General features: G+C 51.8%; 1 protein-coding gene across 1 annotated transcript in view; it reads left to right on the top strand.

Moving 5' to 3' along the window:
- PRPF6 (pre-mRNA processing factor 6) overlaps window positions 1-26,116 on the top strand; it is a 36,590-nt gene that overhangs the window by 3,039 nt on the left and 7,435 nt on the right. The window contains exons 4-13 of the mRNA XM_033094599.1: window positions 2,342-2,420; window positions 2,889-3,065; window positions 3,257-3,412; window positions 7,737-7,831; window positions 8,286-8,442; window positions 9,256-9,418; window positions 14,561-14,679; window positions 15,530-15,748; window positions 21,729-21,851; window positions 25,015-25,136. Of these exons, the coding sequence (XP_032950490.1) occupies window positions 2,342-2,420; window positions 2,889-3,065; window positions 3,257-3,412; window positions 7,737-7,831; window positions 8,286-8,442; window positions 9,256-9,418; window positions 14,561-14,679; window positions 15,530-15,748; window positions 21,729-21,851; window positions 25,015-25,136 (1,410 nt within the window). The remainder of the gene's footprint in view (window positions 1-2,341; window positions 2,421-2,888; window positions 3,066-3,256; window positions 3,413-7,736; window positions 7,832-8,285; window positions 8,443-9,255; window positions 9,419-14,560; window positions 14,680-15,529; window positions 15,749-21,728; window positions 21,852-25,014; window positions 25,137-26,116) is intronic.

Here is a 26,116-nt window from a genome sequence, read left to right as displayed (position 1 = left end):
ACTTATGTGAGACTTGGAGAAAAGTTGCAAGAACAGTGCGTGTGTCTGTTCAGCTTTGGGCCCCGGGGTCTTGGCCTGGTGGCTGCGCTTAGATGAAAGCTGGGCTGTCGGACAGTAGCCTTAGGGCCTGGGCACTGGAGTGGAGAGCGTAAGAACCCCATGTCTGGCTTTCCGGTAACCAACAAAACTTGGGGGACTATTCTGACAACATGTTAGGATTACTATCTTTGAAATGGGCGTAGCGATGCTGATTAATGTATATTAAGTAATTTGGAAGTTCATTAAAGACGGCAGACGAACATTAAATTCTCATGGGCAAATGGTTGTGGCTTGAAAAACTCGTTGCACACATTCTGTGTTGGGACACGACCAATGGAGTCAGGCTGGACGGACTGCTGTGAGCTGGACAGAGTGAGGCTCAGGACAGCCTAGGGAGACAATGTGCCATCCTTGGTGCTCCTCAGGAGGCCCTTGTGTTTTCTCTGGAGCCCTCGGGTTGGCTAGCACTGAGCTCTACTTTGGAAAACCTGTTGGAGTTGATAGGACAACTTTTTGAGTTCCCTGTCCTGGTTCTGGGAGATTTATGCAAAGCAAACATGCGATTTGCAAACCATGATAAATGATATTTTGTGCAAGTTCTTTATATCTTTTTATTAAAAGAATGAAAATACATTCTCATTGTAGGATATTAGGACAAAGACATCATGTACAGGACAGAGGATAACATTTATTCATAAGCCAGGAAAGTGACAGTTGACATTATGGCTCGTTTTCCTCCTTCTCCATGTGATCTTATAATTTCTCATAATAAGTGTAGAATTTTTTAATGTTTTCAGGATCATTTTAGAAGACTGAAATAAGGTCGTCAGCGATGTTTGTAAAGCTCGTTATTAAATCCATGTGCGTGAACATAGTAACTAATGTCATGGTTTTGCATGTGAGAGACGATTTGACTCCCACCTTCTGGAATTCACTCATTTAAAAAAAACTAAATGACGTGATACATATAGAAAGTCGTCGTATTAAGTGGTTTTAGAAAAGTGGCTGGCTTTTAAAAACTTCCTGGTGCAAACGTTTCACAGGTAAACAAGGAGGAAGAATAGAGCCACACATGTGCCCCCACGTGGTCTCAGCTCTTGTTCCCATCACACATCTGCTTCTCCCACACCCGCAGGTCGTCTTCGCTGGGTTGCATCAAGGTCACTTCGCTCTCCACACTGAGCTGTCCGTCTCGCATGCGTACGAAGCACCTTTGTCACACAGAGATACACGAACCCCGATTCTTTGTTACCTGATAGCCAGTCCTTGCCCCCTTTCCTGCTTGTCCCCAGAACACTGTAGCGCTGCTTTTTTTCCAGACCAGGATACACTTGGGGTCAGTCCTCACGGCATGCTCCTGTGTCGGCCCCTCCCTCTACCTTTTTAACCTTTGTGTGACATTGGCTTTTTGAAGAGGTCATTTTGTGGAAGAGCCTGAATAAGGAATGAATGGTGCCTGTGTCCTGAGGGCATCCTTGAACTTGTTCTGCTCTCAGGATTTCTGGGGAATGGACATTAGCTCCTGAGGCCTGATCAGGGTCAGGGGGAGCGTCTTTGCCCAGAAAACCTGACAGGTGCAACTATGTGTGCTCTTTGCCTCGGGCTGTGGGGACTGACTCCAACTCTGACTCCAGCTCGTGGAGAGGTGTTGTCTTTTCCAAGGAATTCGTTTGTCCCATGCATTCAAATTCCTACCTCCAGATGTTTTCCTTTTACCTTATGGAAGAAAATGTGAATTTCAGTCTTAGCAAGTATTGGCTACTTGGTTCACGTTTCCCGTTTTTCTTTATGTTCAAATATAATCTGCAGATTTCCTCTGGGTGTCTAGCCCAGGTCCAGTAACGCAGTAACTTTCCACCCCTGAAGCTCACTTATGTGGGTGATGATACAGACCATTGGTTCTGGCAGGTGGAGCAGTGACGCTGGTGAAGGGCTTACTGTTCGTTTACTTAGAAGAGAGGGAAGGAACTACAAGTCAGAGTTGGATGAGCAACTGGGTATTCACAGAATGGCTCTACCTTTGGAACTTTGTAGAATTTTAAAGCAGCAGATGTACTCGTGTTCAAATGCAAGTGTTTGTGTCAGAGTAAGACAGCTAGTTTTTGTTTTGGTGAATTTCTGCATGTTTTCATTTGGTGGGTAATTGAGTTATAACATTCATGGATGTGTCCCTTGTTACGTTGAAACAGACCTGACTAGTTGTTGGGTGTGTGGAATTGTTCCTTTTGGTGATTTAATTAAAGCGACTGTTTCAGAATGGACATCCAGCGTTTCTAATGTATGCACACCTTTTACTTCCTAGGGAGCAAAGGGAGAAAGAAGAAATTGAGAAATACCGAATGGAACGCCCCAAAATCCAACAGCAGTTCTCGGATCTCAAGGTAAGCAGCGGGTGGCATGCTGTTTGTAATGTACTTCACCTGCCCGTCAGAGGACGGACTGCCCTGGGGTAGACCTGATGAGGCTGTACTAGCTTCGCTCTGTATTTCATTCGGATGGTCGGAGAAGGCCCCTGCTTTAGTGTGTTTAATTATATGGGATGTGTGCAGAAGCCTCTCACCACATCGAAACAGGCAGGACAGAGCAGCTTGTTGTCTTTGTAACTTCAACTCGTTTATACGTGAGGTTTTCTAACTGTGTCCTCTGGGCTTTGACAGAAAAGTTTCCATTTGCGTGAAGTAGAGCAGAGCAGCAGGCTGATTTTCCTACATGAGTAGACGGTTTCCGCCTGGGAGTCCTTTCTAAGGCTTGGTGGGGGCTGGGGGGCTGCGGAGCCGGGAGAGCATAGCTGTTCTTGTGCGTGTGAAGTGCTGCCAGAGAATGAATATTTCTGGGCCGGGTGTTCACAGAGGAAGTTGGCAGAAGTCACAGAAGAAGAGTGGCTGAGCATCCCTGAGGTCGGTGATGCCAGGAACAAGCGCCAGCGGAACCCGCGCTACGAGAAGCTGACCCCCGTCCCCGACAGCTTCTTTGCCAAACACTTACAGAGTGGAGAGAGCCATACTTCAGTGGACCCTCGACAAACTGTGAGCATGCAAGAGTGGTCAGATGGGCAGTGGGGGTGCTGGGTGGTGCTGGGTCAGTGCTGCTGGGGGGCAGCGCCATGGATGCTGGCTGCCACTGTGTGCAAAGCTGCATCCACAGCCTGCGACAGGCTGCAGGCAGAGGCTCCTCCGTGGGAGGGAATGAGCGAGCAGCTTCCCCTTTCTCTCCCCAGCAATTTGGAGGTCTGAACACACCGTACCCAGGTGGACTGAACACTCCATACCCAGGTGGCATGACACCCGGGCTGATGACCCCTGGCACCGGCGAGCTGGACATGAGGAAGATTGGCCAGGCGAGGAACACTTTGATGGACATGAGGCTGAGCCAGGTGGGCGTTTGTGTCATTTCCTACAGATCATGTTTAAAATGTTTTGTTTTTTGATTGCAAACTAATGTATGTTTGTGAGGTTCATCTTTTGAAGTGCTTTGTCACAAGATAAGCAGAGCTGTGACTGTATAGTTCCCTGTCCTCTTACAGACAGGGGCAGGATTCTTCTGCATTCAGGCTGGCCGGTGCATACAGCTACCAGACAAGCACAGGTGTGGTGCTTGGGGCCCACAGCAAAGGGCCAGCCCTGGCGTGACACCCTTGCTCTGTCCCGCGGGTCTGGGAGCTGGCGCAGGTGACAAAGGGCTGTTGGCAGGCTGACCGAACACAGGCACTCTAGCCACGTGCTCACTGGTGGTGAGCCTTAATGTCCGTTCCTCTTTCCCTAAAAATCAAATGCACATATTTTCTTGCTGCACACTAGGAAATGTGGTGGCCCTGAGGGGGACACACTCCATTCGGGGGACTCTTGGGAGTGGACAGCCCTTTCTCATTATGGCATGCACATCAGAAACGGAGAAGGAAAATACTGTCACATTTGATTATATACGAATTTAAAACTTGCACATAGAAAGCACTATGAAGTAGAAGAACCAACAGACTGGGGAGAAGAGTCATGGTGCGCACGAAAGCCGGTTGCAGAGTGGAATGTGTGTGTTTCCATCTACGTTGTAGAAAAGCACACCCACACGAGATGTGTTTCACACCCCCAGGAAACGCCCAGGGCTGCACGTCCACACTACCAGGGAGCAAAGTGGGGGTGTGCACTGGGGCTTCCAGGTACATTTTTTAAGGAAAAATCTCACACTTACTTAGATATGGAGAAAATGGTACAGGGAGCTCCTCAACTATTACACTTTGGTGCACCGGAAACTTACATTTTAATAGATCTTGCTATACTTTTTATGGTAATCAAATGTTTTATAAAAACTAGTAGCGTACAGGTTTTAGAAACCACATGTTTTCATGGCACTAGACATGTACCTACTTTGTATTGGAGAGTAGTTCATTGCTTACGAGTGTCATGATTTAGACTCTGACTGATAGACCTTTGGGGGTTATTTCTGCCTTTTTTGCCATTACAAACCATGTTTTGATGAATGTGTGCTTCCATCTTTGCACATTTACGTAAACGTTTTTATGGTATCTTTCCAGTGGAATTGTCGGCTCGGTCTGTTTTCCCTAAATACCAAACTGTCTCGCCAACACATGCGTTTCCCCTCGGCAGCACATGCCTGTGTGAGCACATTGGCAGCGCCAGTCGTCATGCGTCTTAGGCAGCCGGCGGGGAAAGCCTCCCCTCCAAAAGGCCTCCATTAGATTTGCATTATCAGAGGTGACGTCGGGCGTCTTTCCTGTGTGCTCGTCCCTGGCACTTGTGTGGACGTCTGCACACTTCCCTCTTAAGCTTGTGCTAACACAGTTATCGTTTCTGTTACGTTCCGTGTATTTCTTCTCTAGTTTGTTGTTTCTTTTTCAGACTTGTGTGTGGAATATACAAGTATTTTCTTTAAGAAAAACTTGTCATGGTAATTTTGGGGGTAAAAACCATGGAAGCTAAAACTTACTGTTTTAACCATTTTCAAATGTCCAGTTCGGTGGTACTCAGCACGTTCACACTGCTGTGCAGCCATCACCGCCGTCACCTCCCGAACTTTCTCATCTTCCCAAACAGACATGCTGTGTCCACTAAACACCAACCCCCATTTCCCGTCCACTGGCACCTGGTAACTTGCATTCTTTCTGTCTACAAATTGAGCTCCTCGGGACCACCTGTGAGTGGAGTTGCTCAGGGTTTGTCCTTTAGTGACTGGCGTGTTGCCCTTGGCATCCTGTCCCCAGGGTGATCCATGCTATAGCCTGTGTCGGGATGTCCTCCTTTCTAATGCACGTATGGACCACATTCTGTGTCCCTGTTCGTCCATCACTGGGCACTGGGGTTGCTTCACCCTTCGGGTGCTGTCAGCATCCTGCTGTGAGCCTGGGTGCACTCAGAGCTAGTCAGGGCCCTGCTCCCGGTTCTTTAGGGTGTGCACCCAGGAGCGGAATTGCGGGGTCACATGGGAATTCTGTGTTTCCGTTTTTGAGCCCCATGCTGTTATCCACAGCAGCTGCATCATTTATGTTTCCAGCGGACAAGCTGCACAAAGATTTCTATGTTGGCACACCCTCGCCAACATTTGGTATTTAAAAACTTTTTTAAATAACAGCCCTCGTAATGGACGTGAAGTGGCATTGGTGTTTTTTATTGCATTTCTGATCAGTGACGGTGAGCCTCTTTTCATGGACTTACTGGCCAGTTGTGTGTCTTCACGGAGATATGTTTATTCAAGTACTTTGTTCCTCTTCTTTTAGAACTTTTTAAAAGCAGTTTTAGATTCACAGCAAAACTGAGAATAAGGTACAGGGAGTTCCCATGTGTCCCACACACAGGCACAGTCTCTCCATTATCACCATCCCCCACAGGTGGGACATGTGTCACATTGATGAAGCTGTGTTTAGACGTCATCATCCAGACCCATAGTTTGCACCAGGTTTCACCCTTGGAGTTATACAGTCTGTGTGTTTAGTGTTGCACACAGTGTAGTTTTGCCCTGAGAGTCCCCTGTGCTTCCCTATCCATCCCTTTCCCGCCCCCCCCCCGCCCCCTGGAACCCACTCATCTTTCACTGTCTCCTTGGTTTTGTCTTTCCCAGGTCATGTAGTTGGAATTACACAGTATGAGGCCCTTTCAGAGTGGCTTCTATCGCTTAGTCATGTGCATTTAAGCTTCCTCCCTGTCTTCCATCACCAAAAGGACTTAACTCAGGAGAAAGAGAGGATTGCAATCTGGTATGTGCCACATGTGCAGACCTCCGCAGGAAGAAGCAGGAAGGCCTTTTTACAGAGGGGAAGAGAAGTGGAGGGCGGGGCTGTTAGAACCCTGGAGCTCTGTTGTAAACAGGGAGTTCTTCCTGCCGTTTCTGACCAACAGGGTGTGAGAGCTCCTCCCACAGGCCCTCCTGACTCCAGTCTGGTTACCCTCTGTCATAAATGTTGTCAGTCTTTGCCTGTTCTTTCACCATCACCGCGGTGTCTCAGTTATTGCAGCTTCAGACTGAGTCCTGAAGCCCGTGGCGTCAGTCCTCCGACTGGTTCCTCCCTTTCAGTAGTGTGTCAGCCGTGCTGGGTCTTCTGCCTTCTCTCCATGTGACGGTCAGAGTCCATCTGTCCAGGTCTGCACAGTGACGGGCTGGGGTCTGACGGCATTGCCTTGAATCTTCAGATCGAGTTGGGAAGAACGGACATCTTGACAATGCTGATTCTTACTCTCTGTGAACATGGGCTGTCTCTCCATCTTTAGTGCTCTTTTGGTTTTGTTCATCGGTTTTGTAGTTTTCTTCATATAGGTCTTGTGTTTGTTAGATTACGTACACTTGAGTATTTCACATTTGGGGGTGCTAGTACAAGTGATGCTATGTTTTTAATTTCAGATTCCATTGTTCATTGCTGGATTTAGGAAAGTGATTGACTTGTGTATCACTTTGTATCCTGAGCCTTGTTGGAATTGCTCATTAGTTCTGGGATTTTTTTTTTTTATTCTTTTGCATTTTCCACATAGACTATCAAGTTACCTGTGAAGACAGTTTATTTCTTCCTTCCCAATCTGTGTCCCTTCCATCCTTTCCTTGTCTTGCAGCTTTAGCTAGAACCCTTTGCCCATTTTTCACTTGGGTTTTGTTGTTGTTTATCATGATAATTTTAAGACTTGAAACTGGAGAGAATGATATAATGAACTACTATGTGCAAATTTAAAAATAATTAGTTGGAATGGTCATTTACTTTGTTTTCCGGGTTTCACTCATTCTTTTTTTTAATTTTTTAAATTTTTTATAAATTATTATTGGGGAATATTGAGAAGCAGTGTGTTTCTCCAGGGCCCATCAGCTCCAAGTCATTGTCCTTCAATCTAGTTGTGGAGGGCGCAGCTCACTGGCCCATGTGGGAATTGAACCGGCAACTGTGTCATTCAGAGCTTGTACTCTAACCAACTGAGCCATCTGGCCGCCTTCACTCATTCTTAAGTAGATCTTTTTTAATGTTCAGTTAAGTTTTTTCAGTGGGACTTTTATGGTTTCATTTTTTTGTATAAATCTTTGTTCCATATAGGTGAAATTTGTTTATTGTCATCACAAACTGTTGTTTGAGTAGATTGTTTCCTCCTTTAGCATTTCTGGATCCACGGGCAGTCAGGACTGTGGGAAGGGGTTCCAGGGACCCTCTAAGCACTTGGTGTCCGGCATTCCTGGCCCCATCTTACCAGCTTGACTTACCTGTCTTACAGGTGTCTGACTCGGTGAGTGGGCAGACTGTGGTCGACCCCAAAGGCTACCTGACAGATTTAAATTCCATGATCCCGACCCACGGAGGGGACATCAAGTGAGTGTCCTGTGGAGCTGGTGGGTCGGATGGGACTCGGGTGGCCTAGAGAGAAGATTTTCTTTGAAGAATGTGCAGCCAAAACAGGATATGGCTGTTGTAAGAAATATATGAAGTCCTCTGCTCACTGAAAACTGCCCCAGATGTGGAGCAGATTGATTTTCCTTTAAAGTGTACCTGCACCCATCCATTTGCACATTAAATGTGTCACAAAGGGCATTCCCAGTCTGTGCGTGTGCTGAGCCGGAAAATTGCTGATCATGGTCCGCAGGTCTGACCTCGGACTCGGTTCTCCGCGCCTGTTTGCGTGGGTGCTGTGCTGACTGCGGCGTTCATCCCTCCTCTTTTGGGACTTGACAGCTCGTGCGTGGGTCTGTGCCGTGGCGACTTCCTCCTGGGCTTGGCCACACCCTGGGCAGCTGGCCTGACCCTGTGCACCCTCTCTCCCTTGCAGTGACATCAAAAAGGCGCGACTGCTCCTCAAGTCTGTTCGGGAGACAAACCCTCATCACCCGCCAGCCTGGATCGCATCAGCCCGCCTGGAAGAAGTTACTGGGAAGCTGCAAGTAGCTCGGAACCTCATCATGAAGGGGACCGAGATGTGCCCCAAGGTAAGGCCGCTGTGGGCATTGTCCTGGCAGGTGGCACGAGGCCTCCCCGCAGGCCTTGGTGTCTGTCCTACGCCGGACACCTGGGGGGTCAACTGGAGGTAGAGGAAAGCTGCCTGCCTTTTGGTGTCGATGCTACAGACAGTAGTGCCGGCAGGGCGAGCGGTGAAACGTGGGAGAGGCTCTCCCCTGTTCATCTTTACTGGGAGTGAAGTCCTGTTCACCATCAGTTTAACGGCAGCGTAACCTGAACTCAACTGGGCGACTCTCCTGCCCCGCCCCATATAAAAACCCTGAAGATAATGTTAATCCCTAGGAGAATATTCCAGCACTTGTTTTGGAGGTGGAGTGGTGAGACCAGTTTTAAAAAGAACAGTGAAGCCCTCTAGGTGACCAGACGAGGTACGTTGGACAGTGGGAGGTGCCCTGTGCACACTCACCCCAGGACAGGAGGCACCAGTGAGAGCCCTGGGCACGCGCTTGGCTGCCTGCGGTCTGTGTAGCCCTTGCCTGTGGGCTGGCTTACGACCCTACAGGGCAAGCCGTGTTCTTAGCAAACGTCGTCATCTGTGTGCCCCACGCCAATACAAATGTACTGTGGCCACAGTCCCAGGCACTGGCAGGATGAGGGGGTCTCTGGTGCAGCCAGTTAGAGGCTAAGCGCTGGGCTCTGTTTGCTTGTAACCGGGGGCCCTGTGGGTCTGATGAGCCAGCCCCTCCTGTGCCGAAGCCTGAGTGTGCCCTTAGGGTGCCCACTGCTTTCTTGCAGCTCTCAGCCTCCACGGGCACTTACCTTCCTTTTTGTTTGCCACACAGAGTGAAGACGTCTGGCTCGAAGCAGCCAGGTTGCAACCTGGGGACACAGCCAAGGCGGTGGTGGCCCAAGCTGTCCGTCACCTCCCACAGTCTGTCAGGATTTACATCAGAGCGGCAGAGCTGGAAACGGACATCCGCGCCAAGAAGCGGGTTCTCCGGAAAGGTTAGCAGCCCTGGAGCCCAGCAGGGGCTGGTGCCCCAGGCCCTGCTCCACGTGACCCGGGTGCTGCCTGGCCCACGGTACCTGTGCTCTCAGCGCACAGCTTCCCACCACCTCACCCAGCTTTTTGGTGGGGTTCAGCGTGCGGTGGCATCCAGGCCATTTCTGGCTGGGCTACGTTTGCCCTGGGGCTTCATGGGGGATCCCAGCAGCCCCAGGTCTCACTCTCGCCTCTCCTGCTGCATGACCTTGAGCGAGCTGCCAGTCACTGTATGGCCCAGCTTTCCCAGACAGGGTGAGAACAGAGCTCAGTGAGAGCCCGCCTCTGGGCCCTGGGGATGGTGCATGTGAAGGGCGAGCTCAGCCAGCACCACGCCAACCTCGTAGGCGTTGGTCATCTGCTGTCGGCAGGAGCCCGGTGCCACTTGGTTTGAAGTCCTACCAGAGCCGCACGTGAGCTCCTTCCCGTCTCCTAGAACCTCTGCAAGGCAGCAAGTGGGCAGTGTCTCGCCTCGCCTGGTGTTTTAAACCGGGTGGTGTGTGCCATCGGCTCGTGGCGCGTTGAGCGCTTGGCATACCAGGGCAGCTGACTCCATCCAGGGGTCATTGCCAAGCTGGAGCTCTGAGGGCACTTGGCTGATTTCCCATTGTTGCGAGTCAACGGAAGGAGCAGCTCCCCTCCCTTCACCAGAGCTGGGTGACAGCTGGTGCTCAGGCCTTCGTCCGGTGCATGTGCAGCTTGGGCCTTTTAGAGGAAGCCTGAGCTTGTGGCATAGGCTAGACACGTGTTTTGCGGTGTGGAGGCAGCTTTCAGAGAGCGGGTTCCAGCTCTTTTTTTTAGGGTGTGCGGCATCAGGCCGCGCAGATATGATCATGTAATGTCTGACTTTGCTGTGTTTGGGGGAGGCTGGGTGGACCCGCCTGCTGTGTACGTTTGGTGTCTTTCCCTGTCTTAGGCCTGCTTTCTGGACAGCAGCCCACTATCCATTAAATGTTCAGTGCCTGTCTTTTCAAAATGAGGCCAGGAGCAGAGAGAGCACACCATTCGTGTTTATAGAATCAACTTCTTACCTGTCTCAGCCAGGAAAGTAGTTGTCTGATGACAAACACATTGCAGTCTGGGCCGTTCGCACTGTTTACTTGGGAAGCCTTCGTGAATTCCCCTGCCACAGCGTGATGAATGGCCGGCCGTCTCGGGGGCCGCTCCCTCTTCTCCCCCAGATAGCCTGGCTTCACTTCCAGTTGGCTTCAGATTTGGAGGGCAGCGGGCAGGAGGATGGGCCTGCCGTGGAGGGCCCAGTGTTGTTTCCTGAGCCTCGAGGGCAATGGGCCTCCTGGCTCTTCTTTCTCTCAGGCAGAGAAGCTGCACTAAGGTGGCCTGTGTGCCCCGGTCCTAGTCTTGGCCTGCCCACCTCCCCTCAGAGTGTTTCCCAAAACATCATTCTATTTCCAGGAACCTGGGGCAAAGCCGGCGGCTGCCCCATTTTGCTCTTGGTGAACACTTGACAGCCACTGCTTGATGTTTGAAAACTAAGATGATGCTACTTCCGTCAGTGAGGCAGGACACCGGGCCAGCCCTAGGTCTCTGGCACGTGGACTCTGCTCTGGGTCACAGTTGGGCAGCAGTCTCCTAGTCCTTTGTTGGGAGAACTGGAGCTTCGACAGCTAGTCTGAGACCTGAGGAGGCTGGGTGTCATGCTTGACCTCTGTGCTGCAGTGATCTCATTTGCAAGGGCACAAGTGGGCCTGTGCGTGTTGTGCCCTGGGGGCCAGGCCATTGGCTGCTTCCTGTCCACCCAGCTCACCACGATAGAGGTACAGTACTGTGTTACCCTACTAATTAATGAGCAAGTGGACTTGTCTACCCCGAAACCATACAAGGTCAGACAGTTAAGTTCGCGAACTCATCCTAGAAAAAGTGCTGCATACCTCACTGCTGAGTATCACAACGGTCACCTTTGAAGTCCTTCCTTTGGAAGGACTTCCTTGTGCACCAACACCAGCGCCTAGTCCACTCTCCTGAGTGATTTAGGAACTCTTTCTAGAATGGCCGTCAGAGCTGTTGTCATATTACCCTTGATGTCCTGAATGTCATCCAAGTATCTTCCTTTCCATATTTCCTTTCTTTTCGGGTAAAGAAAGAAGTCATTGGGGGCCAGATCAGGTGAGTAGGGAGGGTGTTCCAATACAGTTGTTGGTTTTCTGGCTAAAAACACCCTCATAGATAGTGCTGTGTGAGCTGGTGCATTGTCGTGATGCAAGAGCCATGAATTGTTGGCGAAAAGTTCAGGTCGTTTAACTTTTCACGCAGTCTTTTCAGCACTTGCAAATAGTAAACTTGAGTAACTGTCCAGTTTGTAGACATTCACAATGAATAATCCGTCTGGTATCAAAAAAAGGTTAGCAACATCGTTGCAGCAAGTTTGCGAACTTAATTGTCGGACCTGGTAGACTCTGGCCGATAAAGAGGGGCAGCCTGCAGCGGCCCTCACCATCGTCACTGGGGCCCCGTCTTCTGCTCACAGGCATTTCTCGCTCAGACCGCTCTTCCTGTCTGGTTCTCCCTGAGAGGCTGCTGCCACCGCTTCTCCAGGTGGCCTTAACACAGCATAGTAGCTGGCTTCTGGGAGGCGCCTGGCAAGAGCCGGACCGGTGAGCGGTGCTTGGCTTCAACTCCAGTCCTACGGGCCACCAGGGGAGGGGTCCCCGCTCTCTCCCAAGAAGTGGACATGCAGAGTCCTGGGCTTTGTGCTGCCTCTGGGTGAAGTCAGTGACCCTGCCGGTCGGTCCGCACCTGGTGTGACACTCTCGCCCCCGAGGTGCATTGTCATGAGGGAATGGGAAGGGGCCTAAGCAGGAGGACAGGTGTGTCGGTTGGTCTCCCCATTTCTCTGCCTGGCACCTGGCTGGAGGCGGGACTTCCTCCCACTGCCTGTGGCCTTTGCTGTGCCTTACCGGTAGGTCAGTTCCTTACCTGGACAGGTGACTGGACTGTTCTGAAGGCCCTGGAGGGACTGCATCCTCAGTGGCCTTGTGTTTGGGGCTGCTGTGCCCCTTGCCCTGAGCTCTTGGAGGTGAGAGCATGAACCAGGCAGGCCTGAGGACACCCTGGGCTCCGATCACCGTCTCCCTGCCCCATACATGCCAGCGAGTCCTTGTCACCATAGCCGTCAGGGTCCCCTCGCCAGCCAGGGCTGCTGCAGTGACAGCAGGAGGCAGAGAGCTGGGACACCTCCGTTTGCTGTGCGGTGGAGCCCTGGCTGTGTGCTTTGGTGGACACGTCTTCCTCAGGACGAGACCTGCCGCAGCAGAGCTCCGAGGTGGGGTTGGGAAGCAGGCTGTCCAGAGGGCGGCATCCCTGCTTCTTCCCACACCTGTGTGTTGTGGATGTGAGAGCCAGCACTGCAGGAGGCTGTCTGTCACCGCCTTGCTGCCTCCAGTAAGGTTGTGTTCTGTTGCTTCAGGTTTTTCTCCCAAACAAGGGGTTAGCTTTTTTGCCAAGCCATTGTTCTGGGTGACAGACCAGCAATGCCAGGGACCCTCAGGGCTCAAGCCCTTTGCTGCCCAGGTTTGGCTGTGAAGTAAGTTTCCTGAGCACAGGACAGTGCTTCAAGCAGCAGGGCAAACCCGTCCCAGGCCCCTCTAGGTGGGACAGGTTGAGGTTGGCCTGGGGACTCAGCTCGGCGGGGTGTCATCAGGTCACATGTGGGAGGAGCCTGTGTGGGTGGACCTTTGTGTGTCCCATCTGCCACCGCATCTTGTGTCTTGGTCCATCCAATAGCGCCCAGCTGTGGTGGGCAAGTGAGGTTGCTCTGTCACTTCGTGTCCCCAGGCCAAGTGCTCAGTACCTGTCTGGGACAATCACTTTATTCACAGATCTGGAGGGCTCGGTGGCTCCTTGCAGTACTGTGGCTGGCACACAGGCTGGGCATCGTGGACCTGTGGGTGGAAGCAGCGGCCTGGCACTCAGCCCAGGTCTAAGGGCACTTCCAGTGCTGTGGGCCCTACAGAGCCCAGGGGCCAGGCGGGGGGGGGGTACAGCGGCAGCAGCTGTGTTTCATCATAGACAGGAGGTCCCCACCCCTGGGCTGTGGGCCCCTGGGGTTTGTGAGGTATCTCCCCACCCCGCCCACTTGCCTTGGGCCTCTCGGGTACGTGTTGCTTCCTGCTTGTAAGCCTGGGTCTGGCACAGTGTGCTGTGACCCCTGAGTGGGCTGCCGTCTGATTCAGCTGTAGGAGAGGGGGAGGGGCACCCCCGTTTTTACAGGACTTGTAAAGGAGGAAAGCTCCATCTCATGCACAGAGGGGTGCTGCTGCTGCTGGTGAGGAAGGTGCGGGGCATCACATCCTGGCTTCGTCCAGGTCCTGCCAGTGGCCCCAGTCTGTGCCCTAGTCGCGTGTGAGAAACAAGGGGTCTGCAGATTCTGCTGCATCAGTCTTACGTCTGTTCCCACATGGTCGGCCCACGGGCTTTCTAGAAACCAGGGCTCCTTTGGAAGCTGCACAGACGTGTTCTGGTAGCCTGCCTGTGGTCCGAGAGGTGTCACTGTCACCCCTGCCAGGGCCAACTGGGGGCTGGGCCTCACCCACCCCTCTGCTCACACTGCCTGCAGGCTTTTTTATTTGGGGCTTTCGGGCAGACTACGTCCAATGAGAGAAAGGTTTGGAAGTTTCCGGACTGCCTGACGTTGTAGCCTCTTCGGGAGCCTGTCCCTCTGTGCTGCTGGCCCTGTGCTGATGTCCCTCTGTGCTGCTGGCCAGGCCTGTGCCTCCTGCCTTCCTGGGGGCCGGGCTCCCACTGGGCCGGGTGAACACAGACCCCATGGTCGGTCCTGCCATCTGCCGAGCTCTCTGCGTGCTCCCTCTCACTCAGCCTGGCCACCATCCTGCATGCTGAATGCTTTCTTGTCTGCGCTGCTGTGTCCTAACATTGATTTTCACCTGCAAATGGGGATAGAGGGATGCACCCGTCTGCTGGGGCCCAGACCTGAGAGGACCCATAGAAAGGCAGCTATGCAGTCCTGCCTGTCACCGGGCACCTGCCTGCCAGGCCACCTGCGCCTGCTGGCAGCAGCATCCTCGGTGACAGGCGTCCCGCCTTCAGGCCCCTCATTGTGACCTGGCTTCTGGTTTGACCTCTCCCAGCCCTGGAGCATGTCCCCAACTCAGTTCGCCTGTGGAAGGCAGCTGTCGAGCTGGAAGAGCCTGAAGACGCCAGAATCATGCTGAGCCGGGCGGTGGAGTGCTGCCCCACCAGCGTGGAGGTGAGTCCCCGGCTGTCGTCCACTGCCCCACCACAGGCATCCGCTGGGTGCTGACTCACAGGATTCTGCCCTGTCACCCAGATGCCAGGCAGAGTGGACCGTCGGCCGTTCAGAATGCCCCTGGTGGAAGTGCAGTGCAGGAGCTCAGCTCGTCAGCCCACTGCAGGGCTCTGTGTGCAGCTCTGCCTTTCGGGGCCAGTCCTGAGTCAGCCCTGAGTTTGCACCTGAAGGCAGAGGGGGGAGAGCAGATGCCCACGTGTCTTCCTGCCAGCCCAGCGTGAGGTTGGCTCTTGGCCTCAACACTAGTGGGATGGCTTCCATTTGAAACATTCTGGTTCACAACCTTCTGTTCAGTGATTTTTAGTCTTGTTTTTATGATAGCCAGTGTGTCTTTAATTATCCTAAGGGGTATTGTGAAATTCTCCAAATGAAATTAATCTTCATTTGTTTGTATAAAAATAAATAAAGCCCATACACGTTGTTGGTGATGAAATATTGCAGAATCCACAGCTGGGGTGTGAGAACTCCAGGAAGCTAAACACCCATGTCACCACTTAGCTTGTGAAGGCAGCTCCACACCCTGGTCACCTTCTGTCCCAGCTCCCAGAATGCGTATGGCACAACCAGTGTCTGGAACGCACGACCGAGAATCTGTCACCTTTTCATGTTAACCACAGAGTCACTAAATAAGTCAGAAGCATGACTGAACGGTTACCAGATCAGGTGACAAGTGCTGCTGTCACGTTCCTGGGCTGTTCAGATGGCCCTGCAGAGCTCTCAGAATTCTGGGGCAATGCCGTGGGGCGGACGGTGTTGGATCCCCCTTATTCCCGTTCTTCTCTCCGTGCAGCTCTGGCTCGCCCTGGCCAGGCTGGAGACCTACGAGAACGCCCGCAAGGTGCTGAATAAGGCCCGTGAGAACATCCCCACCGACCGGCACATCTGGACCACAGCTGCCAAGCTGGAGGAGGCCAACGGCAACACGCAGATGGTGGAGAAGATCATTGAGCGTGCCATCACCTCGCTGCGGGCCAACGGCGTGGAGATCAACCGCGAGCAGTGGATCCAGGTACAGTCGTAGCGGGACCCCCAGTGGCGGTCAGCTGTCCGGTGTCCTGCACGCAGGGGTCTCTCGCAGGCTGGGCTGCCAGGTGGTGCCTGAGAGCTCCCACGTCGGCAAGGAAGCAGGCCCAGGCTTCTTGATATGATCCCATCACAGCTTTTTACAGCATCAGAACCCTGAGGACCCACGGTGGGCACTGACGATTGCTCAGAGTGTGGCCATGTGGCACCAGCACCACTGGGCGACCAGAAGTAACATGATCTAAAGGGAGTGAAAGGGCCTCATGGCCTCTTCATTCCTCCCTGTCTTAGCCTTCGCTGTGGACTGCAGCTGGTGTGTATCTGAAGAGTTAACCGCCCTTACTTACCTGGGTGCCCTCTCCTGCCTGCCCTGCAGGGCTCATCTCCTGGGGCCCAGCCTGGGCAGCAGTCAGCTGGGTGAGGGCGCTTTCTCCTGTCGGCCTGCTAGTCCCACTGGAGGGGCCCACGGGGCAGCGCACGCCATCCGCTCACTGCCCCGCTGCTGCACTGAGCTGGTCCAGGGGACGGATACAGCCACCTTGCAGCCACTGCTCCCAGGGAGCCCTTCTAATCACCAGCATGGCTCTGTGACAGGGTGGTGGTAAGCCAGAGGACCCCTTGTGCCATTTTTTTGAAAAACCTTGGGTGCAAGGCCTCACATCTCTCTAAAATTTAACCTCTAGATTGGGCCTTTATTTCTTTAGTGTTTCTCTCTTTCCTTTGTGTGGACCCACGTTTCCTGCTGGTATGACCCTCCTGCCAGAAGGACCTTTTCTAACTTTCTTAGAGTGCAGGTCTGCTGATGGTGCATTCCTCCAGCTTCCGCACGTCTGCAAGAATATGTCATCTTTGTTTCTGGAAGGTACTTTCTCTGGGTAGAGAATTCCAGTTGGCAGTCTTTTTCTTTCAGTATTTTAGAGACATTGCTCCCTATCTTCTTACGTGCTTCACTTCCAGGAAGACATCTGCTGTCCTCATCTTCGTTCCTCTCTATTGTACATGGTTGCTTTTCTTTTTTTAAATTTTAAGAACTTCTAGCTATTTTCAAGGTGTTTTTCTTACGGTTTTGAGCAGTTTATAATATGCCTTGGTATAGTTTTTTTTTCTCTTGTATGTGGAGTTTGTTCAGCTTTTTGGATCTATTGATTTATAGAATTCATCAGATTTGGAAAATGTGTGTCTACTGCCTCTTCAACTACCTGCCTCCCCCCTCAGGTACAATCACACGTTCGTTAGGCCCCTTGAAGTTGTCCCACAGCTCATGCACTCTGAGCTGTTCACTTTTTAAATTATTCTTTCCGTTTCATTTTGATAGATTATTAAGCTATAAGTAACATTCCATAAAATTTCCATATATAAAGTGTACGGTTCAGTGGTTTTCAGTATATTCAGAGGTGTGCAGCAGTCAGCACTATCTAATTTAGAAGTTTCTCATCACCAGAAAGAAAGCTGCGCCCATTAGTTGTCACTCTGCTCCTGCTAGCTCCTCCTCTGTCCATTTGCTTTTCTGCTGTCTTTATAGATTTCCATTTTGTGGACACTCTATAAATAGAATCACACTGTGTGGTCCTTTGTGACTGGTTCTCACTCCATGTGATGTTGTCACGTACATCCGTGTTGTAGCGTGGATGTGTGAGGGTTTTTGGCCCGTTCTAAAATTGAGTTATTTATCTTTTTGTTTTTGCTTATTATTATGTGTTACTGAATTACATTGTATTGAATTATAAGAGTTCCTTACACATACATTCTGGATACAAGTCAGTCACCAGGTCACATGATTTGCAAATATTTGCTCCCGTTCTGTGTCGTCTTGAACTTTCTTGATTGAATTGATTGGAGCACAAATGTTTTTAATTTTGATATAGTCCAACTTACCTGATTCTTTCTGTTGTTGCTCATGCTGTAGGTTTCACGTCTTAAGAAACCTTCCCTGGCCCAAGGTCATGAAGATTTACTTCTGTGTTTTCTAAGATTTGTGTTGTTTCAAGTCTTACATTTTGGTCTATTTGCATTTATTTGAGTCATTTTTGTATGTGGTGTAAGCAAAGCGTTTAGCTTCATTCTTTTACGTAGGGATGTCCAATTGTTGCCACACCGCGGTAACTTTCTCCCAATGCACAGTCGCCGCCGTGCTGGAGGTCCAGTTGATGATAAATGCAGGGGGTTATTTCTGGACTTGAGTTGTATTTCACCGGACTGTACTTCTTCTGCCTGCATGTTAGCTCCATACGGTTCCGATCTCCATAAGCTTTGAAATCAGGAAGTGGGAGTCCTTTGTTCTTCACAAGATTGTTGTAGCTGTGCTTGGTCCTTGGCGTTTTCTAGTGTCGGCTCGTCAGTGTCTGCAAAACAGCCAGCTGGGATTTCGATAGAGATTGCACTGAATCCTTACTTAGCCTTCCTGTGAGCTTGAGGGTCTTTCCACCTCGTTAGGTCTTTAGTTTTTTCCAGCAACATTTCAGAGCACTGGTATTGCATTTCTTTTATTTTATCTATTTCAGAGTATTTTATTATTTTTGGTACTATTATAAGTAGAATTTTTTTCTTAATTTTATTTTCAGATTGTTGGTTGTTACCATAGAAACACAATTGATCAATACTGAGCTTGGGTCCTATGACTGTGCTGAAATCATTTATGAAGTTGTAATAGTTTTAGTGGATTCTTTACGGTTTTCTATATGTAAAATCATGTCATCTGCAAATATTGTTTTACTTCCTCTTTTCCAGCCTGGATGCCTTTTATTTCCTGCCGAATTGCCCTGGTAGGTCCTCCAGGAGATGGTGAGCAGAAGTGCAGAGAGCCATGCCCTGGGCTTGTTCCTGGTCGGGGGGGGATGTCTACTCTTCCATTGAGCGTGGTGTCAGCTTGCACATCTCATTGATGCCCTGTCCTTTTTTTAATTCTTTTTTCTCTCAGTTTTCAGTTTAGGTGGCTTCTAGTGCATTGTGCTTACGTTTCAACATTTTTTTTCTTCTGTAATGTCTGATCTGCTATTTATCTCATCTAGGGTGTTTTTCTTCTCAGATCTTTCAGTTTTCATTTCTAGGAATTTAATTTTGGTCCTGTCAAAGTTTCTTTCTCGTGTTTCGTGTCTGTACTTGACATTGAACATGTGCAGTGCAGGTACAGCAGTCGTCTCAGTGTCCTCGTCTGCTGCTTCCAACATCTGTGTCCGTTCTGGGTTGTTCGGATAGATATTTTTTCCCCTCATTGTAAGTTGTATTTTCCTGTTTCTTTCATGCCTGGTAATCTTTGATTTGTTGCCAGGTGCTGTGAATTCTCCCTTGTTGGGTGCTGGATATTTCTGCATTCCTGTGAACATTCTGGATTTCTGTGTTGAATGCAATTCTGTTCCTGGAGACATTTTGATCCTTTGGGTCTTGCTTTGACACTTTACTAGGCCGAACTCAAGACGTTATAGGTTGGGGCCAGTCAAGGGCCACCTCCCCTGTGGAGGCGGGACCAGTCTGTGTACTCTGCCCAGTGGCCTGGGTCCCCTGGGGGTTTCCAGTCTGGCAGTGTCCCTGGCGGCCTTGAAGGCTGTTCTTGCAGTCCTTGCGATGGGCTCTTTCCAGCCCTCATGCACTGGTTGGTGCTCATTGAAGACTCACGGGGGACCCTCTGTGGAACAGATGCCAGGGTCTCTGTGCTCCTTGGTCTTTTGGGGCTGTCAGCACCACCTTCTCCACCGGCCCCTCCTGGGGCCCTTTCCCTTCACTGGGCCTGTTAACTCTCCCAGGCAGTGAGCTGGGCAGATGTGGGCTCCCCTTGACTGTTTCTGTGTTTCAGTTCTCACAGCCCTGTCAACCATGTCCAGTGTCTTGACAACCACTGTTTCATAAATTTTGTCTGGTTTCTTTGGCTATTTTCGGAGGGGGGACTGGCAGCGGCAGTGCTTCCTCTGGTCATCAGAGCTTTTCGGTGGCTGACTGCATTCCATGGAGCTCGCTGCCCTGCTTCTTAGCCCAGTGACCGTGGGGCAGAGCAGAGCTGAGGAAGAGCCCCATCTATCCCCCTAGAAAGGTCTTTCTGCACTGACTCCCACCCCTGAGCTCCCTTTGGGGTGCACTTGGCAAGTTCGTTCTGCCAGCCTGTATTTCCGTCTTGTCAGTAAGGGTGACGGCAAGTGCCCTGTCCCCTTGGCAGCTCTCAGGCTACCCCTGCAGCCCCTTCACGGAGACTGTGCCAGTGTGCAGAAAATACAGCGTGAGCTAGAGCTTCATTCATTGTAAGCTTTCCTTAAAGTTTCTTTTTTGCTACTACGCTTATACCGGAATGGAATGCAAAGGGTCTGAACGGATGCAGCGTAGCATTCAGTCATTTTAAGGTTAATGCTTAAGTTTTTTAGGACGTCTGTGAAGAGCGTTAAGACTTTGGGGTGTTTTGCTTCTTGAGTAAGTCACTGTTTATTGAGCACTTACTATGTTCCAGACTCTGCTAAATGTCCTGTAATCCTTGCCTTCCCACTTCCCACTCTGTGTGGAACCCAGTGCAGGAGGCGCTGACCGCACGGCACCACCACAGACCTGGGAGCCTCCCACATCCAGCCCCCCCACCGGAATCAGTCACATGCGCTCACACACCTCGTTGTCGTCTTGTCGGTCTCTCTTGCTGCTCCTTTGCTGGTTCGCCCTCCCTTCTCACATTGGAAATAACTTGGTGGCTCAGCCCAAAGCCCCTTTCCAAGGCTTTTCTGTGCTTACCTCTGGTGATTTCATTACTCATGTTGATAAAAATGTTTTTTACATGCCAGGAACCCCGAAATGCGGACTGCACTCTGGGTGCTCCCCGCAGCCCTGAATGCACACCCCTGCTGTCCTGTCCCCCTGGAACGTGTGACGGCACTACAGCCTGACGTGTCCTCAGTGCATCTCTGCTCTGCCCCCAAACTGACTCGTCCTCAGCCTTCGTACCTCAGCAGGCAGTGTGGCTGTGTCTGCCTCGCGTTGCTGATTCCTTTCCCCCACGTGCGTCTCTCACCTGCTGCCGCCCTCAGCTCGCCACCCGTCCTAACTCGCCTCCCTGCTGAGGTCCACGTGGCGGTCAGATGGTCCCTGTGGGGCACTTCTCCGCTGCTCGCAGGGCCCCTCGGGGCTCTGTGAGGGCTGCTGCGCTGTGCTTGTGTCACACCCAGAGCAGGCCCAGGGCCACTCGTGCAGCTGCCCCCCGTGCCACGCCCACCGGCCTGGCCCACTCAGCATGCCTGCTCTTCCGCAGGAGCACTGCCCGCGTCCGACACTCGGGCCGCCTCACACTGAGTGAGTCCCTGAAAGGGCCTGCTCAGCCAGCGTGTGCCTCCCATGTGCTGGAGAACGCGCCGTACCCTCCATGCAGGTTGTCCACCTGTGCTCCTCAGCCGCGAACAAAGGCTCGTGTCCCCACCTTTGCCTCGTGAGTGTGTCGGCCCACCTTTCGATATTGCTGATAGGATAAGAATGGCTTTGAGTTTCTTCTTACATGTTTGGGTTTGCGTTTGGAGAACTGTGTGTTTCGTGTCTGTTGCATTGTGGGTCCTGTCCTAGTTGACGGCAGGAGACGTCAGTGCTGCTCTGGCTGCCCACCTGCCCTGTGGATTGCCCTCGTGATGGTCCCTCCCCCAGCTTTCTGTCCCACCACCTCTGCAGGGCTCTGCTATGCCCTCACAGGTATGTCTGTCTGATGGGAGTGTTTCTTCCCGACCAGCAGACTCAAGTGTCGTGAACTTGTCTTTCACTCCAGCTACTTTGGAAGTGTCTTGAGTGTAGAAGCCTCTTACAGACACTGAGTTGCCCGTGTAGCACTCTGCGCGCAGTAGGTGCGTGTGTGATGTTTGTCGAGCAGGTATCGTTCAGCCTTTGTGCATTGGGTACGTGAGCAAGCAGGACACAGAGACTCTAAGGCATCAGAACCCTCGGAGCCCACACTGCCTGCTCGCGGTCACCGTCCAGCTCTGCGCTGCAAATGCAGTTTTGTGTCCCTCTTTCAGGATGCCGAGGAGTGTGATAAGGCTGGGAGTGTGGCCACCTGCCAGGCGGTCATGCGTGCCGTGATTGGCATCGGGATCGAGGAGGAGGACCGGAAGCACACCTGGATGGAAGATGCTGACAGTGTGAGTGGGCCAGCGGGCACCGCGGGCATCTCAGAGCAGGCTGCTGGGGGGCACATGGTTCCCATTGTGAGGAACGCCGTCGCCTAAGCCAGGTTTACGGGAAGGGCTACTGACCGATCAGCACAGCTCTGGGGCTGGCTCGGACTCCAGGACCAGGCTCTGGGCTCCAGCTGCTGGCCTCTGGATCTGGGCGGCCCCCGCCCTCAGTTCGGTTTCTGTTATAAATTGTACTGCAGAAAACATTTGCCTACAGAGCTTTTGCCCATTTTGAGATTATTTCCTTAGAATAGGTTTCCAGAGAAGAGATCATGGGGTCAAGTTGATAGAGACCTTTAAGGTGTTAAGGTATTTAATACCTTAAATGTGACCCTCTTTTTCTAGCTCATTTTGAAATCATTTTAGACTTAAAGAAAAGTTGTAAAACTGTACAAAGAATTCTTAACCGTATTTCCCTGAAAATAAGACCTAGCTGGACCATCAGCTCTAATATGTCTTTTGGAGCAAAGATTTATATAAGACCCGGTCTCCTATTAATATAATATAAGATCAGGTTTTGTATAATATAACATAATATAATACCAGGTCTTATATTAATTTTTACACCAAAAGATGCATTAGAGCTGATAGTCTAGCTACGTCTTATTTTCGAGGAAACACGGTATATGCCTTTCACCCAGATTCCCCAAATTAACCCATCTTACCACATTTGCTTTTTCATTCTCCAGGGATGTACACACATGCACACATACACCTTGTTTTCTGAACCGTTTGAGTCAGTTGCACGTGTCATGGCTGTTTACCTCTAAATACTTCAGTGTGCGTTTCTTTAAAAGAGGACATTCTCTTACGCAACCACAGCAAAATCAGGAAATCACTGTTGGTGCAGCGTTGTTACGTAATGTGCAGACCTTATTCAGATTTCACCAGCGTGTCCTTTTAGCGAAAGGAAAAACCCAGCTGTGTTCTGGTTGAGTAGCTGCCCAGGGTCACGTCCTCGGGCCTCCATGGCCTGGATGGTCTGGAAGAGAGCTCTGGTCTGTCTCTGGTTCCCAGGAGCCTGGCGTTTGTGAGGAGTACAGGCCAGTGGTTCTGTGGAGCCCCTTCCCCGGCCTCCACATGTTCCCGGTCAGGTTGTGTCGTCCCCATGGGCTGTCCTGGCACACACATGTGCCCGTCGATGGACCAGCTCAGATGGCATCTGACAGATTTCTCCCTGGAAGGCTGCTATTTTTTCCTTTTAATTAAGGGTTGTGTTTTGTGTGTGTGTGGGGAGATACTTTGAGGCTGTAAATACCCCACTGCTCACCAGACTTTGGCCTACTAGTTTGTGGGCCCATTAACAATGTTTTTGGCTTGTATCAGTTATTGCCACAGTATTTGCCAAATGCTGATTTTCTAAACCCTGCTTCTGCATGTTATTTGAGTTTAGTAGTAGGAGTTAACAGTGATAGAAAGCCCCTCTGGCCCCCCCTCACGTCAGTGACTGGCCCCTCTCTGCTCTAGGAGCTTGTGGACCCTCACGCCAGGCCGCAAGGCCTGCAGACGGCCTGTGCACACCTGCTTTGTCGGGATCAAAGACACAGGCCAACCGTCACGGTTTTGTAATAGCTCTTTAGTGTGTAATGTTTGCAATGTAGAGAAACAGGAGGAATAACTTAATAAGGATCCACACAGGCTCTATATTGGAAGAAGATCCCTAAACAGGCAAGAGACTCTGGGCCCTGGTTGCTGAGCCTCTTTTTACTCTGATTGCATTTAGACACTCGCCTCTGTCTTCTTTCCTTACGCTTGTGACAGTGCTGAAGGCCTCGGGGGGAGGGGCATCCCCCTGCGGGTGACACGTGGGAGCAGAGACCACAAGCCATCTCAGGTTTCCTCTCCTTCTTGCCCTCTCTCACACACGTACTGGAGTAAGCCAGTAAGCGGTTGTCCTTCAAAGAGCTTTTTGTAATTCTGAGTGAGACCTGTGTCATTTTTGTGCTCTCACCACCCAGGCACTGGCCGGCCCAGACCACCAACACCCGAGAGCCTGGGTCGCTGTCACTTGATCCCGAATGGCTGAGTAACTGGCCTCAAGGACCTTGGTCAGAGTCACGGAGAGGGGCACAGGGGTCTGATTTTCAGCTGGCGTCCTCCCTCGCTTCCTGGATGCTCCTGGTCAGGACGTGCCTGAGGCAGGGCCCTTCCTGGTTCCTGTGGTGGTTGACTCATGGGGCCACGTTACCCAGGAGGGGGACGGAGTTGCATCCTTGCTGTTGTTATTCCTGACACGCCCGTTTCCATGCTGGTGGTCCTTGCACACCGGGAGGCTTGTTAGTGGTCTTCTCTGAGAAGGCAGCTGTCCATCTGGAAAGTGGCCTTGGGTGGCCCAGGTGCCCTCCCTGCTCCATTGTATGCCATTTTTACTTCGCAGTTGCAAATCTTTGTTCCTGACACACTTCCTGATGGCCTTTCACTCACCTCAAGACCCAAAGCCCTTCTTGGTGCGAGAGGATTTTCAGAGTGTGGTGGGCTGAGGCAGGCAGCAGGTCCTTGTGGGCCGTCAGGAGCATCCAGCACTGACGTCTGTGCTGGGCAGTGGCCTTTGTCTCATGTGGGGCTGTGTTCCAGTGAGTGTCTGGGGCACGGGCCATCCACACAGGGGGTCACTGCACAGAGTGGCTGGCTTTCTTGTCCTGCTGCTTGGCACTAGCCAGGGAACAAAGTCTCTTTTGAGTAAGGATAGATACCTCAAGAAAGTGGAAGGGTTTGTGGTAGTTCTGTTTGAACAGACGGCTCTCCTTTCTCTCCTTTGTATTGACCTGTGTGTACAGGTTTCCAAGGAGTGCAGCTTTTCTGACTACACACTACATCTGATTTTAGAAAAGGAACCAATGTGTGTGGCGTGGTCACCGTTCTGCCCTCCCCGCTCACCTGCAGCCCATGCCCTCTGTGCCCGCTCCCGTCCTTTGTGGAGGGCTGGCAGACAGCTTGTCTCAGGCCCCCGTGCTCCTGTTGTGGTGCACGTGTCCCTCTCCTGGGATTTCCATCCTGAGTTGTGCTGCTCCTTGGATCACCCCGTATGCGGTTTCTGGCAGACGCTGTCACTGGGGAGGCCAGCGCTGTGTCGTACTCATGCCTCCTGTTGGAGGCCAGCACTGTCTCACGCCTGTCTCCTGTCTAGTGTGTGGCCCACAATGCCCTGGAGTGCGCACGAGCCATCTACGCCTACGCCCTGCAAGTGTTCCCCAGCAAGAAGAGCGTGTGGCTGCGGGCCGCCTACTTCGAGAAGAACCACGGCACCAGGTACGATTCCCGCAGGCAGGCCAGCGCCTACCTTCCCTGCAGCGCTCTGCAGGGAGAGGAGGAGCTTCTGCTTCTGTGCAGCCCTCTGGTGAGGGGCGGAGCTTCAGTGGCACATGGGACCTGGCAGCAGGAGCTGACCTTAAGGTTCCTTTTGCCATAGGATTGTCACTGTTCTCTAGTTGGAAACTGAGGGGTCACTGCCCACGGGAAGTGCCTGCAGCTGAGCCCGTGGGGTGCCAGGGCAGGGCCTGGCCTGGCACCCCTGTGGAGCCCCCATGCTGGTGTGGGCGGTGTGGCATCTGGGCCTAGGCAGGCCTGTTTTCATTTAAGCTGCGCTGGCTTTGGCTTGGGCTGGGTTTGTGCTCCGAGGAGGTCCTTGACAATTTTCTCTAATTGTGCCCTTTAATTGAAAAAACCTTTCGGGTCTGTCTTATTGGCGGGGACCGCTGATTAGATTAGGTGTTGCAATTTCTGATGTTCAGTGGCCGACCCAGGCATCGGGCCCTCTGCCGCCCTGTTCTGGCTGGGAACCAGCCTTGCCGATCACCAGGCCGCAGCTGGGAACCTTGAGCCCTAACTCCTTCTCTTGTAGTGTTTAATCTCAGTCTTTTCAGGGTGTCTTCCCACGTGTGTTGCTGAAGCTCGGGTCCCCTCCTCACTCCCACCAGCTGGCTGGTGCTTTGAAGTTAACTCTTTTGGGAACATTTTGCGATGATGTGCTGGCTCTCCCTGTACAAGTTTGGAGCAGAGCCTCCTACCAGCTGTAGCTTCAGCGGCATACGGCTGTGGGTCCTGGGTGCAGGGAGTGGTCGGTCCCGTGCCTCCGTTGCTGGCGCCTCTCCCATCTGGCCGACTCCCAGTGTGATGAGGGGCCAAGTGCTGTGGGCCTGGGCTCCGGGTTGTCTGGGAAGCAGGGTGGGTGCTGTCAGGCTTCCCTCAGACTGGCTTCAGTTCCCTGCACTCGCTTTGTCTTGCTGCTG

Source organism: Rhinolophus ferrumequinum, chromosome 23, assembly GCF_004115265.2.
Source record: "Rhinolophus ferrumequinum isolate MPI-CBG mRhiFer1 chromosome 23, mRhiFer1_v1.p, whole genome shotgun sequence".
NCBI lineage: Eukaryota > Metazoa > Chordata > Mammalia > Chiroptera > Rhinolophidae > Rhinolophus > Rhinolophus ferrumequinum.
The sequence above is the reverse complement of the archived record's forward strand: the minus strand, read 5'-3'. Positions and strand labels throughout refer to the sequence as shown.